General features: G+C 33.5%; 1 protein-coding gene across 1 annotated transcript; it reads left to right on the forward strand.

The window, feature by feature from the left end:
* The first annotated feature begins 2,865 nt into the window (after positions 1–2,865).
* LOC145568631 (heavy metal-associated isoprenylated plant protein 7-like) lies at positions 2,866–5,265 on the forward strand. The gene is made up of 5 exons (XM_081628060.1): positions 2,866–3,066; positions 3,243–3,534; positions 3,680–3,885; positions 4,145–4,232; positions 4,728–5,265. Exons 1-5 carry the CDS (start codon positions 3,058–3,060, stop codon positions 5,195–5,197), a joined length of 1,065 nt encoding a protein of 354 aa, XP_081484186.1. The 5' UTR covers positions 2,866–3,057; the 3' UTR covers positions 5,198–5,265.
* The last annotated feature ends 14,222 nt before the right edge of the window (positions 5,266–19,487 follow it).

A 19,487-nucleotide genomic window follows, 5' to 3' on the forward strand; every position in this document is an offset into this window, starting at 1 on the left:
AAATATATTGCAACATTACCGTTTGTAATTTTAATTATCGGATTCGATCTTGATGCCCACTGACCACTGACAAGTACGAGTAATTCCTATTTCTGTAACCAATGTTAATGATAATAGTTTCACCATACACATGGCATTTAATATAAATGTCAGTCCATGAAAAAGAAAAATTAAAATCCTAGTTGAATAGATTTATTGTTTATCACTAAAAAAGGGAAACAAAAATCTTAGTTGGGTTAATTTAATTACATGACAATTATAGCATTAGAATTAATCACCAATACAGAAGAGCCAAAATTGAATCGAAGGTATTGGCGTCCTTTCCAATTTGTTATTTTTTGAGCTCTTGGAAATATCATTGAATTCTACTCGTAAAAGAATCCAAATTTACCACCAATAGTGATCTTTCGTAGCATGGATCAATCACGCAACTATGCATAAATTTACTTTTTTATGTTTTCAAGTAAACATTTTGGACTTGTTACCCAATTTGACTACGTTTTTAACTTAGTTTTAGTGGATAATTTAAAAAGGTAAAATCAAAATCTTATTTCGACGATTTTAAATAAATATCCTAGTTTTTGAAATTTCAACTCAATTAGTTTCCTAAGTTCCTCATTATTGTCACAATAGCACAAAATAAAAGTAACTCAAACTTTATGAAACACCTAGAAAGTAATTCGAACTTTTATAAATAAAAGAAGAAAAAATTGATTTAAATAATCCAACCTTTCACCAATTTATTTTTAATAATCCAACCTTTTGATTATTTTACAATAATCCAATCTTTGCACCCCATCTCTTTTTTTATTAGGCCAAACCGGTCACCCCAACCTACAACAGTAGGTTACCTTGCCACGTGTCATATTTTGATTTGTCTAATTTTTATTTTTCAACTTTGGCCCATTCAATTATATTAATCCAAGATTAAGATTATTGAAAAGAATTACAAAGTGCGAAGTCATGATTCTTAGTATAGTTTATGAATCTATTCAATCTAAGAAAGCTTAAATTGGTGCCCTAAGGTGTCCCTAATGTCCGTTCCAAGTTAATGGAGAGAAAGGTGCAAGGTTGTGTCAGGACACTACAAGAAAATTGTCTTTTCGTGTGATTATTTCGTAGCGATTGTACATTCGCTACCATATGCACATATGTTTGTGAAATAGTAGTGGAACCCGTATCATTTTACATTCGATATAGTAAACCCATATGAAATCGATACAAACCCATATGAAATCGATACGAAAAACATAATAATATTTATTCACCTTTTTTCTGCACATTTATAAAATTATGGAAAAACGTATCGCTTACAATCACCAATAAAACCCAAAAATCGATATGAAATTTTTTTTTTACACTATATTTAATTTTAAAATTTTATTTGACAAAGAGAATATAAAATATGTTATAGCTTATTGGATAAACATTTAATATGAAAGCTTGAGGTTGCATGTGCTAATCTTGTATAGATCATGTGTAGGGATTTTTTTTTGGTTATAGAAAATGAGTTCAATATTTGTAGCGATTATAATTGCTACAATAATCACCATGATTGAATGTAGTTTTCTGTATCGATTAATAAGGACAACCCCAGCGAAAGTGAAAAACATTACTAAAGGCTATGACAACGGCTGATATTGTATCAAATAACTATTCATTGGGATTTTTTTTTATAGCAATTACAATCAATACGAAATGTTAAATAATCGCTACGAAAAGGTATTTTTCTTGTAGTGAGACAACTTGATTGTGGACTGGTGATAGGATAAAGGTCTCCTTACATCTTTTAATTATGTCGTCATGTGAAGGTAATTTACAGTAAAATCAATTGAATCAAATTAAATTCTACAACTATATTATTATCATAAGTGAATTTACAAACTGATATCACTTGTTAACTAGCTGAGGGACGAGGACATAGCAAAGGGCTAAGGGTTGACTATGATGTATTGTTGAATGACCGTGATTTGTTATAAGAATACAATAGCTATTGCCAACTTAGGCTTGTTCTCTTCAGCTTAATTTTAGTTCAGTTCAGTTCACCTCCAATCAGTTCAATTTAGTTCAGATCAGTTTAGTTCAGCTTAATTTAGTAAATCAGAACAGGCCCTTAAATATACTCCATTAATTTAAGATTATTTTGATGGTTAGGTTAAATTAATTTAATTAAGCTAAGTTTGCGACTCGCTTATGAACTCAGTGTCACACTTTTATTAATACAAGTTCAAAACTAGAATTCGAATATATATTATCTTAAATTAACATCATTTTCAAATTTCATCTATTACTCCTGCCAAAAAAAAAAAAAAAAAAAAAAAACTCATCTATTACGTTCTAGCTATCATCATATTCCCTTGTTCATATGATTCATCAATTCACTTACTAACTCACTCCACCTTCATGATCTCTCTTCTATTCATCCATTATTGACACCATGAATTGAAATTGTAAGTTAAATAACCATGTATAGATATCATGCTATGAAATAATCTTACAATCACTCACTCCACTTAGCTTAATTTTAATTATAACAAATTTCACTCTTATTAAATATTTTTAAAGTATATGGTGATCAAACTGTAATACTTAAAAAGGTATTACAAAATCAGATAAAACCCAGACTCTAACCTCGGAAGTTGAGCCATGAATTATACATACCCCAAAATACAATCTACCCGTAAAATGATAGTGTCTCAATACCATCATAATTACATTAGAATTGCTAATAATCAATCTCACACAAGATGATTGTGTAGCAGGAGGGAAAGGGTAAGGTGGAGCATATCATGTGTCTAGAAGTGGCCCCAAAATGCAGTGCACGTGCTTCCCTATAAAAAGCCACGTCATTTTGGAGGGCGTTGATGATGACGATGAGTGGCCACAGATCTGGCTCTATTCCCCTCACACTCTCTCTTTTCTTTTAACTCCTACACTCCGCTCACTGTTACTCCTTCCACCATTTCAGTCACCAAACTTCAAATAAAAATCCTCAAAAATAGAGAGTTAAAAAAAAAATCAAAATTTTAAAGAAATCCTATTTTCTTCATAAAATCAATGGGAGAGGTTTGTTTATTTATTTATTTATTTATTTCAGTCATCAAACTTGGATTTTCTCTTCTTTTTTTTTTTTTTTTTTTTAATTTTTTTTTATCACCAATAAATTAATTTGATTTTGTATTTGTTTTTGTTTTATGGGTGTTAATTGATTTGAATGAGTTTTTTTGGTTTGTTTTGTTCAGGAGAAAAAGAAGGCTGAAGGAGAGGAGAAAAAGGCGGAAGAAGGGAAAAACCCGGAACCGGAAAAGAAGGCGGAGAAAACTGAAAAGGCTGCTGCTGCGGCGGCGGCCGCAACGGAAGAAAAACCAAAAAGTGGTGAAAAGAAATCAGAGGATGGAAATAAAAATGACAAAGATGGTAAAGATTCAAAAGATGAACAACCACCGCCTCCGCCTCCGGAGATTGTTTTGAGAGTTTACATGCATTGCGAGGGTTGCGCTCGCAAAGTCCGTAAATGCCTTAAAGGCTTTGACGGTATGTCAGTGGCAGAGTGTCTTTCCTCTAGTAATAGTCCGTTACTATTATTAATATTTATTTATTATTTTTAATATTATCATTGCTGAGATTCAGTCCTGTGTCGCTTTGATTCGATTAATTGAGTTTTTATTTGGACTGTTAGGAGTGGAAGACGTGACGACGGATTGCAAGACGCACAAAGTGGTGGTGAAGGGAGAGAAAGCAGATCCGCTGAAGGTGTTAAGTAGAGTACAGAAAAAGACACATCGTCAAGTCGAGCTACTTTCGCCGATTCCGAAACCACCCGCCGAAGAGCCTAAGAAGGCCGAGGAGAAAGAAGCACCTAAACCAGAAGAGAAAAAAGAAGAGGTATAGTATTTTCATTTAATTATTTTATTGTTACTTTACATTTCTTTTAATTTGTTTGGATTTTCCTAAATTAACTATTTTCCGTTATAGTGTGACTTTTGTGTAGTTCGATATACTCGCACTATTTTTAATCTTTTTTTTTTTTTTTTTTTTTTTTTTTCTTTTTTGCTTTATTGCAATTGGGCTAATATTCTTTGTAATTTGTTTAATTTTAAAAGTTTTGTTTAATTTTAAAAGTGTTTATTTTTGTATTATGCAGCCAAAAATCATAACTGTGGTGCTCAAGGTTCACATGCATTGTGAGGCTTGCTCCTTAGAGATCAAAAAACGTATAGAGAAAATGAAAGGTGATTCCCTTTTTCTTTAATTATTATTATTATTATTATTATTATTATTATTATTATTATTATTATTATTATTATTATTATTATTATAAAATAGGGATAAAAATCTTGATTCATGTGACTGACCCCATCGTTAAAATTAAGACTTGTATATTGGTCTTGTTATATCCTAAGTGTATAATCTTTTATTCACTAGTATATTCATATCAACACTTTTTGTTGGGCTACAATTACAATTTTGCCAAATTAAGTATTTTTGAAATGAATTTTATTGTTTCTCATTGTAGTAATGATGTGATTTTCTGCCAATGAATATAAAAAAATTGATGTGATTTTCTATTCCTTGCATCAAAATGAGGACATTCTTCTATTTTTATCTGTTGTTTAACAACTGAAGAAATCATGATTAGTTAATTGGTTAAAAATTGATTCTTAATTCAGCCATACATTAATTTAATTAGTAGTTTGTTTATTGAATAAATTATTGAATGATTTCAGAGGTCGAAGAAGCAACCCCAGATCTAAAGAACTCATTAGTGACTGTAAAGGGTACGTTCGAGGCGGCGAAGATAGTGGAGTATGTATACAAGCGCACCGGGAAGCATGCTAGCATAGTGAGCCAAGATCCTCCTGCGGAGAAGAAAGAGGATGGGAAGGGCAAAGAAGGGAAAGAAGAAAAGAAAGGAGAAAATGATGAAGGGAAAAAGGGTGAACAGAAAGGGGAGGGGAAGGGAGACAAAAAGGAAGAAGCCGGTGGCGGTGGTGAAGGGGGCGGGGGAGGAGAAGAGGGAAAAGGAGTAGCGGGCGAGGGCGATGGGGCGGCCGTGGTGGTGGAGGAGGGACCTAGGATTGTAGAGTTGAAGAGGAATGAGTTTAACCATTACCCTCCTAGGTATGCATTGGATATGTATGCATATCCTCCTCAAATCTTTAGTGATGAAAACCCTAATGCTTGTTCTATAATGTAAATTTTTACTTGTAAAACCAATTTATGGGGACAAATATTTAGTTGATTTTACTAGTACAAGTATAATTTTGGGATATGTTAAAAGAAAAAAAAAAGAAAAAAAAAAAAAAAGGGGGTGGTGGCCTAGTGGTGGGAGGAATGGAAGGGTAATTGTGTAAATTCATAATTCGCCTTTTCTTTTTGTCTCTTTACATGTGCTCTTTGGTTAGCAACCTCCTTTTAGTAGTTTAGTATAAAATCCATGCAGAGAAATCCTAGAATGAAATTTTTGGTGAGGACCTTTTGTACCTTTTTGTTGTTTTAATAATGTAGTAGAAAAATAGAAATCAAAATAATGATTTATGTAGTACATATACTACTTAATAATGTAGTAATGTATTATATTAACAATGAGTAAATAAATAAATAAGTATTTATAGTACAAACCACTTGGAATCCAATTTGGTTCTCCAATGCAAGCCTTATTGTTATTTTAGCTATTTGATATTCAAGAAAATCTTAATGCTTTTATAGATTATTGAACTAGTTAAATATATAACATGATCATAACATTTAAGATAACTAGGTTATCGTTGTTTCTTGTTTCTTGTAACTTGATTTTTGTTTTTGATCCTTGTTCGACAAATCAACATGATTAAATGATTAATGTAATCATGGAGGTTGTATAAAGTTTCAATATATATACAAAAACAATATACTCTTCAGATCAACATCTTAATCAAAATCCTTAGCTGATGGTTGGAGTTGTCAAATTGGTTTATGATATACTTTTAAGATCAACATATATTAATCAAAAATCTAAACTAATGGTTGAGGTAACGTACCAGATTGGTGTATATTCTATCAATATCGAATTGGCTTTCATTACATTAGCCATATTAGCAAGTAGAAATAAATTACGAAACAAAGGCAACTATGACACAAAGTACAACAGAGGGATAGTTAAGTCTTTCTTACAAATTGGAATCCTAAGCATTAGCATGGCAGTTAGTTGAGTATAGTTAATTTAGTAGGCAATCTAGAGTCTAGACATAGTAGCATATTTTGAGAATCTTTGGTAATTTATTAATATGTACCGAAGGAGAAAGAGATGGGTCCCTAAGATTCAAGTGGGGTGGATCTGAGCTATCTGCCTTTGCTCTCTGGTCCCAAAATACCATATGGTTTTGCAACTGCTCTCCATTTCTTTTTGAACTGTAGTGCATTAGGGTTTTTTATTTTTTTCCCTTTAATTGATTGGAGATGTTTATAAATTAATTACTTCTGATTAAAAGTAAAGTTTCCTTTGTTTTAGAAATTTACAAATCTTTCAATGAGGTCTATGCCTAATGATTAATACTTAATGCATATGTTCGACATATTACATGTTCAAATCCCTTCACCCCTTGTGGCTTAATTAGACCCGAAGTACAATATTCTGTATATTATAACACTAAGTATTATGCTTGATAGTTAGAGGTGTAAAATTTGACTTGATAGACCCAATCAGAAACCAATTCAAAATATAAATTCAAAAGTTTAAGTTGTATAAACACAATAATTTAGTATGACTTAAAATTAAAGTTGATTCGATTTAACCCGACTTGACCCCATCACCGAAACTGACCTAAACACTCGAATTGACACCTTCATGCGAAATTTAACATGTATTCCAATTTTTACTCATCTACAAACATTAGTACCTAACCTGAGATTTGGATTGGTGACAATTTTTTAGGTCTTAGAATCATACAAAATCCAAATTGAGATCTTAACAACCATGATCTATCCCTAACTTTATAGGAATTTTTGAATGAGTGAAATACTTATACATTTTTAAGGGATGTATTTATTGTTACTCTTACTCCTTTTATTTTGTTGCTTGATGTGTGTTTGTTCCCTTATTTCCTTTTAATAGTATTTCACTAATAAGCAATGTCTCGAGTTGTTACATAACAAGGTTAATCATTAGTGTACAATTAATTTAGGACTCCATCTTCTCATTATTAATTTTTTTTTATATTGTTATTTTATTTCAGAAGAGAGCATAACGTATGCCTTAGCTTTGCCTCAAGGAAGAAAAAAAAAAAAAAAAAAAAAAAAAAAAAAAAAAAAAAAAAAACTTATTAGCTTAGTATGAAGGCATGTAGTGTTAGAATGGGATGTTATATTGTTCAAATCGACGATTAATAAGTTTATTTATTTATTTATTTTTCTATTATAAGTTTATGAGACATTAAACGTAAATTAAATGGATGAGTGTGTCACATGACATGCAGAGATTAATCGAGACACCTTTAAAACTATAGTATATAACTATAGATGTACAACTTTGCACAACAACTTTTACATTTACATATGACAAACAATAATAATCTTTGCATTGATACTAGTCTAATAAGGTTATATGTATATCTATATATATATATATATATATATATATATATATATATATATATATATATATATATATATATATAGATGGTTATTCAATGTCATGTTTTCTTTAAGGCAAAAAGATTAAGAAAAATAGGCGTTATTATATTATTAGGAAAATGATTTATACGGAGCACAACTTTATGGTGACCGATGGGTGGTGACTCTGGTGAGAGAAAGACAGTACAAGAACTCCATAAGTATTTCCTCTAATTAAATTAGTACAAAGTTTCTTTATTCTTTAATTTTATCAATTTTCTAATATTATTTCAAATATTATCATAGCCTATTCAAATGCTAAATATTTCATTTAGAAGGAGAGGTACTCCGTATATGATTTGAACTCATAATTTTTTTTTTTTTAATTACGTTAGCTATTGATATCATTTCAGAGAAACTAGTCAACCAACAAATTAATCTAATGGTTGAAATTCATGTTTAGTTTATATACTGCACCGTTTAGTCCTACAACTTCACAATCACCAAGAGATTGAGTTTTAAAAAAAGGGTCAAACTTGTAATTAATATAAGGAAAATGTTATACATAGTTCTTAGGACTACATATATTCATTAAATTTATACTTAAAAATCGTAAAAAGTTAAAAAATCATAAAAATATAAACACTAATTACACCGATTTACGCGTGTTTTTGTCATAAATTCCTAATTTTATACAATTTTCAAGAGTGTATTTAATGTTTGTATAATCCATATAACATTACCCTTAATATAATCCATAATTAGTTTTAAAATGTAATTAATATAATCCATTTTAGCAACAAAGAATGATGTAAAATTTAGGGACGTCGGAAGTTTAATACTCGTAGTATTAATAACATACTCCATCCGTCCCTTTTTTACATTTCTATTTGTAAAATTACACGGGAATTAAGGAATTTGGAATAAAACAAAGATCAATAAAACAAAGTACAATATGAATTACAAGACATTAATTGATGTTTTTGAGTAAAACAAAGATAGAATAATATTTAATGTTACACATGTCATCAATCCTTTGAAAAAAAGGACCTATAATATTTTTTGGTGGAAAAAAAAAAGACCAATCATATTCATCTAAATTGATGCGCATGGATTCTAAAAATAAGAGTGAGAAAATAAGAATGAGAAAATAGAGAAATCATTAATTACAAAACAGAAAAATAGAAATAATTTGGAATATTTGGTAAAAATTTACTTACTAAAAAAGAAAAGTAGAAATGTAATTTTAAAATACTCAAAAAAGAAAGCAGGAATGTAAAAAAGAGACGGATGAATCAAGAAAAAAAAACATAGAAAAACGTAATGAAGCAATAGTTGTCCACGAAGAAAAGTGGGGACAAAGGTAGGTTCAGAAAGCCATGATAGATAAAATTAATGCGATAGATTTTACTTCATTGTCTCCATTCTTATAGCTTTTATTCAAGCGGCAGATTTTAGAGGGTAATTTCATTCATAAAAAAACAGAGTGCTCTGTTCTCTTGCTCCCTTCTTATTGCAATTATTAGCAACTAGAAATGGTAGAGCTTCTGCCCACCAGACCTTTTTTTTAAAATTTTATTTTTATTTTGAAATGGATATGTCAATGCATGTGTCTACTATGTATGTATTTTATTATCTTTATATATACCTTTGTACTTTTTTAAAATGGAAATTATGAAAGTTTGTCTATTATGTGGTACTAGTACTATTCTTTTTCGAAATTTACCTTATGTTCAAAATTCAAATATGAAATGTAATGAGTTACTTTGTTTATGGTGTTTTAAGGCTCGTGAACAAAATTTAAAACTATTTGTACATCACTAGTCTATCATATACTGAGGATTGATTCCTTTATTGATGTATCAGGCTGATTCAGAATTATCAGGTATTCAAGGCTTTAGAACAAATTATGCTTACAGCATTGCTCTACCCTTTTATGCACTAAGGACATATTAATTCCTTCATTGATGCCTCAAGCTGATAGAGTATAAACTCTATCATGTTCTTTGACATGAGCTGAGTGTCACTTAGGTTTACATGTTGATGTAACATAGGGCTTCTTATACTCGTAATTAAAATCCTACTTTGAATAGGATGGATTGATTAGATTTGTACATGTGAACTTTTTTTGTCAAGGTTAAGCTTGGCTCTAATGCCATGTTAATTAAAGGAGTTCAACCAAAAATTTAGCCAATAGTTAAAAGTCCGACATTGATTTTAGCTTAAGGTTTTGACAATTTGACATGACGATTGGTTTAATACTGTATCACTACTTAAAGCTTATGTCTTGGAAACTAATTTGATCCTAGGGAAAGAAGTAACAATAGAGGAAAATAGTTTACCAAATATGAAAGTGTGAATAAAAAAAGCAACTAAGGTCCTATAAAACCCTTTGTAACAAACTTTTGTAACTAACTACTTGTATAGTTGTCAAGCTTCCAATTTCATGTGTAGTAATATTTGAGTTGGACAATGCTGATTGGTTGTAGAATTGTGGTCAGCTTTGATTGGTTGATAATGCTCCATGGACATTATGCCTCCCTTGATCCGACTCATCATTTCACCAATTGTGTTACAAGATCCTCATGATGCTAGTGCTAGCTAATGTGCTTGAATGTAATGTATATGCGCTTTTGTACTCTGTTGAACGTGAGTAAATATAACCCTCTTTGAAGGCAAATTAAAGAAAGGGCTAATAAGTATTTCCTTATGGATGCTATCCCGATACTACTCAAAAGAGGCTTTTAAAATAAATAAGGATTAAGTAGTATTAAGGCACTTCGTTATAATGCGACATCGATAAATCCACATACCATGCATAACCAGTAAATTGTAATCGCGTCATTACTCACCAAAGGTCACCTATTTCCTCATCCTAAAGGAGTGTTTGTTTAGTGAGAAAGGAGGAAGATATAAGGATAAAAGGACGAGGATAGAAGATATCTAGTCTTTGTTTAAAAGGATCAAATATGAATTGAAATAGGATAAGAACAGCCCCTATATCCTACTAGTTCTTAATTAAGCTAGGGAGGAGGTGGTGTACCTTATAAAAGGGTGGGATAAGGATTATATTTATGGAAAGAAACACTGCTTATTATAGAGGGGAGAATAAGAAATTAATTAGTAAGAGTTAAATAATAACTTTAGCCTTTGTCTTTCTTATCAATTCCTTGTCTATATTCATACTCTGCTAGCTAGCTCCCTCTTATGAGTGATTAATCTCTTACGAATTGTTTGATCATGATAGGGTTAAGAGGGAGTTAAGAGTAGCCTAAGAATACTAGAGAACGAGTATGTTTATGGGAAAAACAAAATAAGTTAAAAACTCAAAATGTCTAAAGATTAAACCTAGCTAGATTACTTAGGAAATGAAACGTATGGAGATGAATTAAGGGTTACAAGAGGAATTAAGGATTACCTAGAAGATATTTATAATACAAGTCTCCTTAAAGAAAGATGCATCTTGTTGGTATGAGTAGCAATTCGAAATAGGAAGTGATATCAAAGCCATTTAAAGCAAATTTTCAGGGTTACTAGAATAGGAGATAACACACAATTTTAGTAGAATAATTAATTTTACCATATAAAAAAAATTTCAGTTTGAGGAGAGCAGAGTTTAAAGAATCAACCAAGGTATCTTAGGTATGCATTAATTTTCATTGATTATATAAAATAATGTAAAACCCTAGGATTGTTACTTGATACGTGCATGAACTACAAATGTGAAATACATGGTGGAGTGGAGAGAGTAAATTTGAAGGAGCAATAATACACTCAAAAATAGAGCACATGAATTAGTTCTAGGGCTTGGCATATTCTATACAATGATAGATTGTGGATGATGCATGCATACATTGTTGGACAAAATGCATCATAGATTATAGTATCTCTCAATCATTTGCGTCACATGCATGACTTCTGATTACATGCATTGTGCTACGAATCTACAATGAGTAAAGAGAAAACTTTAACTGCCAATCTAGTTACTATAATTTGCTCGTCTAACTTTTTTTTCTTACCTAAAGACCTCCCACTTTCAATGCCGTAATTGATTAGGTTCTTTGACTTGACACTTAAGTCAAATTATCATTCAATTCGATCATTGACACTAGTTTAAGGATCCAAAGGTTGCTATCTTATGAATGCCACGTTACCTACACTAGAAAGGGAAGCACAACTTTTTTGTGAAGAATTAATCGATCTTGTAGATAAATAAAGCTGCTTTCAATTTGATTGAATTTATTGGGAAAGTATTAGCGCCTATTTGTTTTGCAATAAAAAAGGATGGCTAAATTTGTACTATTAAATAGATAAATAGTACCATGTTATAGTAGTATAAATATATTTCTAATGGTACAAATAAGTGTGTAAATTATACATAAAATATTATACTACTATGAGATATAATAGTACTATTAAGCTAAGACAACCTATAATCTAATGGTATAATATACATGCATAATAAAACACAAAATATATCATTATAACTATAAAAAAATACCTCTATGAATGTCAAATAACTATTTTACCCTCCTATGTGTTTCCAAAACACATAAGAGTTATGCCTAAAGAGGCACGCACACTCCAATTTATCCACTTGGCATTCATTTGATATATAAGTTAGTTAGGTTCCGTGCCATGCACGGTAGTTTTATTACATTTAATCAACTACCATAACACCCGTGCAATATACGACTTACAAATCTTAATACTTATGTTCATTTCACAAAATTTTAAAATAAAACGATTTAATGAGTGATAATGAATTTACTTACATAGTTGTCTTAATATGCATTTGTAACCTCTACAATAATGATGTACTACTTTAAAAATAATTTTTTTTATTCTTAAATTGAATGTAAAGTTTTTAAATATAATTCAACTCAATCAATGAACTGATAATCAATCCCTACATTAAGTCATTTTTTTTTTCATATTTCTACTTTGGCCACCTCATTTTAAAAATAATTAAACTCTGTCTACTAACTCAATATATGCATCACTTTTTCTGTGTAACTGGCATGGTTGACACACGCCAAAACACGAGTAACCCCTGACCGAGAAACTCCATATTGACTGAGTGACCCTTGACCGATCGAGTAACCCTTGACCAAGCAACACCCGACTGTCTGAGTAACCCCTGACCAAGTAATCTCGGCCACACGGTGTACCCAGCCACATATGAAACTTTGTGAACTCAATATATGCTTGGAAAAATTTCTATTATAATAACAACATGATTATTGTATTATATTGTATTTTGTATATTACAAATAATGTCATATCCTTTTTCTCTATGGCCTCTAAAACACTTGAAATTTAACATGAAACTTCTAAAAATAAGAATTTTTTTTAAAAAATTTTTTATTTTTCATTTTATATTCAACATATAGCATGAATAAAGTCACATGTTTTTATAAACATTTGATATTATATTTTTATTATGTATGTAAATATTAGTTCTCATATTTTTCTTTTACACGTGGAGGATAAAAAATATGAAATTATCTTGTCTCACCACCTTCTAAATTTTATCACATGATGAATCAACTTCATCACCACACACATATTGCATCTTCCACATCCTAAAGTTTACACGTTTAAAAATCTGAAAAGCCACAGCTTAATATAATTTTTTTTTTCAAAAATTGTAACCTTTAGCTATAGATGACCTTAGAAGGATGCTTAGGATTGCCCTTAATTGTTTGATTATTATTATTATTATTATTATTATTATTATTATTATTATTATTATTATTATTATTATTATTATTATTATTATTATTATTATTATTATATCTCAAAAACAAAAGCCATACAACCTACAATAAATTAGTGGGAAGCCGAGATACAATCTGGGCTCCCACTCCTCTAGCTATAGCAAAGCCTACCCTAGTGAAAATATGAGCTGCTGCACGAGCCCCAATGTCTTGCGTCGTCGAGAACCTCTGAACCCGCTTCAGCAACGCAACAGCCTTCTTCTCTAATTCCCCAAGAGAAAAAAAGGAGAAGGGAATGAAACCATATCCATTCGCCCGACAACGAGCTTCGTACTTAACCCGCTTTTGATTATTATTATTATTATTATAAAAATAACAAAAACCTACAAAGTCAATCAATTTACAAGAAATTGATGGGGAGCCGAGATACAATCTAGGCCCCACCCCTCTAGCTATAGCTAACCTAATCCTGTTGAAGGTGTGAGCAGCTGCACGAGCACCAATATCCTGAGTCTTTGCGAACGCCTGAACCCGCTTCAGCAATGTAATAGCATCCTTCTCTAATTCCTCCAACGAAGAAAAGGAGAAAGGAATAAAACTATAGCCAATAGCCCTGCAACGCGCCCCATACTTGTCCCACTTCCGCTAAGCCACAGCCGACACAACACGACCAGGAACGAAGTGAGATAGCCCAAATTGTGTCAAAGGTGAACACCCCGTCAAGTCAACACATACATCAAGGCCTCTGTCCCAAGAATAAAGCAACACATCTGCTAGTCGAAGAGCCACATCAGTCCCTCCAGTCAACACAACGTTAACCTCCTTTCTTACAGAAATCACAGACCGAAAACAAATATCAACAAGGGTGTCACAAACAACGTTGTGCCGATGTTTAATACCCACCATCCCAGCACAAGACACTGCATAATCCCCATAAATATCCCCATGAAAAACCCTTAAGCAAGCTGAACACAGTGTCGAAACGGAGAACAAAGGAACACCCAACCGGTAGCAAAGAATGCAACGATAAGTCTTACCATTCATAGTCTGACCCAAACTTGATATCAGGACAGCTTGCAACCAGGTCGAAGGGTGATCCCCCTGCTGGGACTTCCATAAGGCAACCTGACGCGGAGATAATGAGATAGTGGTGACTTCGTGAAATATATATCTGCCAATTTGTTCATGAGTTTAGGGGTAGCGATCTCATTAGAGTTACTCATAAAGTCAGTCTCCATAGTCCTATTAAAAAGACTAAGAGCACCATCGAAGGCTGGTCCTGGCCCAACAATAACAGAATTGCGAAGAAGTATAGCCTGAAGACCAGAAGATTGCAGACGTGACGCAAGAAAAGCATAGTGTCGAACATCACCCGCTGAATAGACACCAAATCCACCATAAGCAAAACGTAAGGTGGCAAGTCGCCATTGCCAATCACCAAAACCAGGCCCCGAAGCAAGTACAATGTGCTCCAAAGAAGCCCAAAGGGCCACATCAAAAGAAATTTGTGCCGCTTTAAAAAGACGAGGAGGACAAGTGCGCATAGCAAAGTAGAGTTTGCACAAAGAAGTAACAAATCACATTGGGGATCATTGAGCTTATTAGCAACAACATCCATTGGCACAATGATCTTCGACACTCTCTGCGAAACAAGTGCACCACAGAAAGAGGAATCTGCACTGACAGGACCACCCAACAACTTAACACAATGCACAGGACGACCAATATATGGAGGAAAGACACCCACGAGACGGCTACGAGGGTCCTTCGAGGGCCAGAATACTTCCGTTTTATTTCTCAACATTGACATGGAGGCCGAGACGAGGTCCCTCCGCCAAGATCAACTCCAAAACCTTTCCTACCACTAAGGTGTCACCAATAATAGTGTCGTCATCTAAATACCAAGCCTACAAACATAAGTCAAAAGAATCCCTGATTTGGCACACCAACGGATGAAGAACCAAAGCAAAAAGCAAAGGTCCTAGAGGATCACCCTATTGCACTTCCTGACATGACCATAAGGTATGCTCCCCGTAAAACAACCTAGCTGGAGAAGAGTAACAGAATTCAACCCAACGCGAGAGAGCTGGACAACATAGACGAACTTCACGCAACATATCCGTACAGTCAACCAAATTAAAGGAATTCTGGAAATCCACCAGCAGCAACATAGAGAGGCCAACATCACTGCCGCGAACCTCAACCAAACGATTAACAGCGTGAAGAATAGCCTCGTCAAACTGAAGACCTCCTAAATAGCTTCCCAGATGCGGACCAATTAAAGTACCCCCAACCTTTGAAACAAGACGCCTCCAAACGGTACCCACAACAATAGGCTGAATACCACCACCAGGCTTAACAAGGGGCTTGAGAGGAGCACTAGCAATATATTCGCCCAACACAGCTGGACATTTCCCTGCAAGAAAGAGGTTAACCCCCTGTGTGAGTCCACCAACTCATCTTAAATAGCAACAACAGCACCACTCAAGCAATCCATAAGGTGTTGAGCACTCAACACGTCTTTGCCGCATGATGTACCACGCTGAAAACCCCTTTTCTGGTCCAAAACAACAGCAAGAGTAGCAATAAGGGGATGATCAACAGGAATATCCGGTAAGATGGGAGCCGAAAAGGAAGGGTGCTTAGCTTGTAAATCTACAAGAGTAACATCATTGTAAGGGGCAAGACCAGAAGACGAAAGAACCCTACCGCCGCAGTGTAATGTCCGTCATAAATTTTTTTCTTACATTGCTTAAAATTACGCTCAGATAAATCATGGATCTCATAAGCATCCAATAAAGGCGGAGACACATCAGCCAACGTGTCCTGCATAAGTTGCACAAAACCACCAGGCTCACACCAAGAAAGAAAGAATGGCAGTGGAGATACACTCTTCTTGTCGTTGACGCCTGATACCCGAATTACACTCACGATTACTCCGCGGAGAAAAGGTTTTAAGGACACAAAGAGGGAACACAAGCAATTAAATTCAGCAAGAGATGTCATCAGGCTTGAAAATCACCTTATCAAGCGCTCCTTTGAGAGCCCGAGAAAAACCCAAGCGACACTTAGGAGGGATAGATTTCACCGAACGAAATCGCTTAGATAGCAAACTATCAAGGAGAGCAACATCGAAGGAAAAAAAAGGCTCATGAGGCGCACTAGGAACAAGATCAGATACCTTAAAAGATGGACCCTGCGGTTTAGGAAAACCATAAAGAACAAACCGAACAACATCATCTCCAGAATCAGGTGGGTCCACAAAATCATCAGAACCAGGACCATGTCGACATTTCATACAAACAGTATGATTCTTGAAGCTATTGTGAGCCCAATGCCCCCACCATCTTTACATCCATTGAGACCCACAAATGGGAAATGAAATTGAATAGGAGGCATAACACCCACGCAAATTGCCACGAGAAGAACGCAAAACAGCAAAACACAAACTACACCAAAACACCCCAAAAACGCACCAAAACTGCACCAAAAACTGCACCAAAATCACAACAAAAATACACCAGAAACTGCACCGAAAGCACCCCAAACCTTCACGCCTAAAAAAAGCACCAATTAACAAAAAAAAAAAAAAAAAAAAAAAACAAACAAAAAAAAAAACAGCACCAACGACACCCCAAAACTGCACCAAAACATCAGATATCCGACTAGAAAACTGCACAAAAACAGCAGCCAAACGCACTACCAAACTGCACCCAAACGGACCAGAAAACAGGACCCACAAAGCACAAGAAACTGCAGCAAAAATGCACCAAAAACCGAGATACTTGCCTAAAAATAATGCCTGATCAAAAGGCCACGAAAAGCTGATCAGAATGCTGTAAAAACGAACAAAAAAACCACAACGACAAAACCAGCAAACAAGTAACCTCACTGCCCGCCTGAAATAGCCTAAACACAGCCCGAAAACAGCCCAAACACAGCCATGCACCTGCCCCCTTAACCGCCAGGACAACTGAACCAAAGAACGAGCCTGAAACCTCCGAACCGACCAAAACCAGACCTGAAACGAAGCCAAACTGCCCGGAAAAAAAAAGCCCTAATACTGACCAAAGATACAGTCGCCAGAACCGCCTAATAGCCGCCTGAAAAACACCTGAAAGCCGCCTGAAAAGCCCCTTTGAAGACGCCCGAAAATTGCACTTTAAAATTGCCCCAATGACGCTAGAAAACTGCGTGAATTACGCCCAAAAACAGCACCAAAAGGATCCTGGAAACCGCCGGAAAATTGCCTAACCTGAAGACGGTGAATTGAGTGACCTTCGCCTGACCTGAAGGCACTTGAAACCGCCAGAAAAGTGCCGAAAACACACCCTACACCCAACCCTAAACGCCCCTTTTATTATTATTATTATTATTATTATTATTATTATTGCACATACAAATATATAATAGTGAAAAAAATTAAATGTAGGTATACAGATATAAGAAAAGTAAAAAATGCATATTTCTCTTACATATCACCCGTGACGACATATACAAAATCTACAACACGTTTTCTATGTGACTATCGTACCGTGTCGCTGTTTGTAAAAAGATATAGTAACACCTATGACACCGACAAGTTAACACCTATTATATATACTAATAGAAGAATAGCCCCTCATCATACTTATTGAGTAACTCTTAAATAATTAACAATTAAAGTAACCCCTGCAATATTCACAGAGTAACCATTATAGCACTTACTAATAAGTAAGCCCTATATCACTAATTGAGTAACCCCTATAATACTAATTGAGTAACCCTATAATGATTGGCCACACACATATACTTCCTTTGTCGTTGAATAATTGACACACTGAAACTTTGCACACATGTCGATGCAATAGTCTGACATAGTTTTTATGTATTTAAATATAAATAAAAATTATATTTTTTTAATCATGAAACCTTCTTACATCAATATCTATTTAATAACTTATTTTATGATAAAATATGAATTTTATTACATTTATTAAAAAAAGTTAAAAAAACTACAATCAAAGTTAATATTATAGATAGTGGGAAAAAAGTCTAACGTGTCAGACATAATGGGACGAATGCAGTAAAAGTTAGTGTCAAACTATATACTTAAAAATGAGAATTATAGTTTATAGAAAATTATATATCTGTAGGGAATATTTCAAGCATTACGATAACCCCAAACTTGAACCCCACTGTGATCATACACTAAAGTACGGTGGCGTTCCAAAGGGAAAGACAAAGAGCAAAAAGAGTCGCCAACAAGTTTTAGGAACTTGTAAACCCAAAAGACAATCCAAAAGGATCATCAACTACTCCATAAGGTCTTGAACCAAACAGGGTCCGGGGATGAGGGTAAGAATCCAATCTACAAAAGAAAGGACCCGCCCTATAAAATAGGCCTCTACTTTGTTCTGCTCGTATTCATGTGCGCTTTTCGAATAACATACAAACATTATATTAAACCTACCCTGTTTAATCTATGTTGGTTGAATATTAATGCACAAATAATACTATTATTGGCGATCACTTGAGTTAAAATCACATTAGCCTAAACAAAATTATTAATTATCTTATTAAGCGTGATTTCAAGTACAAATTCCCTTTAACAATCATAAAAGGTGTGATCAAGCAATAACAATAAAATAAAATAAATATCAAGCAACATAATAATAAACAATAACAATAATGATAATAGCATGATAAGGCATAATAAAGCTCAATAATAATAGCAAGATCCTAGGCATGATACAAGAAAGATTAATAATAAACCCTAGCATGTCACTAAACAATAAAGATCAAAGCTTCAAACCTAACATGGTACTAACATGATATTAGAAAGAGCAAAGGCACCCTAAACATGATACTAGAAAGCATAAAATAACATCCTAACATGATACTAGGAATATTAAACAATAATAAACATGCTTTCTACATTGAAAGAGAGTAACAAGATTACATACTTTGAAGCCTCGTACCTCTTTCTAATAACAAAATACACAAGTTAGTAACTTCAATGAAAATAAATAAAGAATAATTAAAGAATTAAATTGAAATCAAATTAAATAAAGTTTAGACTAGTTTTGGACCAAACCCTCAGAAATATCAACCTTGCACGTCTGGGGCGAAGGCAACTTCGAACTTGGCTAAGAGACTCTAAGTCTTGTGAATGCGGAATATTGTTTGTAAAAAGGT

Source organism: Chenopodium album, chromosome 11 (assembly GCF_948465745.1).
Source record: "Chenopodium album chromosome 11, dcCheAlbu1.1, whole genome shotgun sequence".
Taxonomy (NCBI): domain Eukaryota; kingdom Viridiplantae; phylum Streptophyta; class Magnoliopsida; order Caryophyllales; family Amaranthaceae; genus Chenopodium; species Chenopodium album.

Coding starts and splice junctions, on each gene's coding strand:
- LOC145568631 (XM_081628060.1), top strand. Junction 3,535..3,679: donor ATGCCTTAAAGGCTTTGACG/GTATGTCAGTGG, acceptor TTGGACTGTTAG/GAGTGGAAGACGTGACGACG. Junction 3,886..4,144: donor CAGAAGAGAAAAAAGAAGAG/GTATAGTATTTT, acceptor TGTATTATGCAG/CCAAAAATCATAACTGTGGT.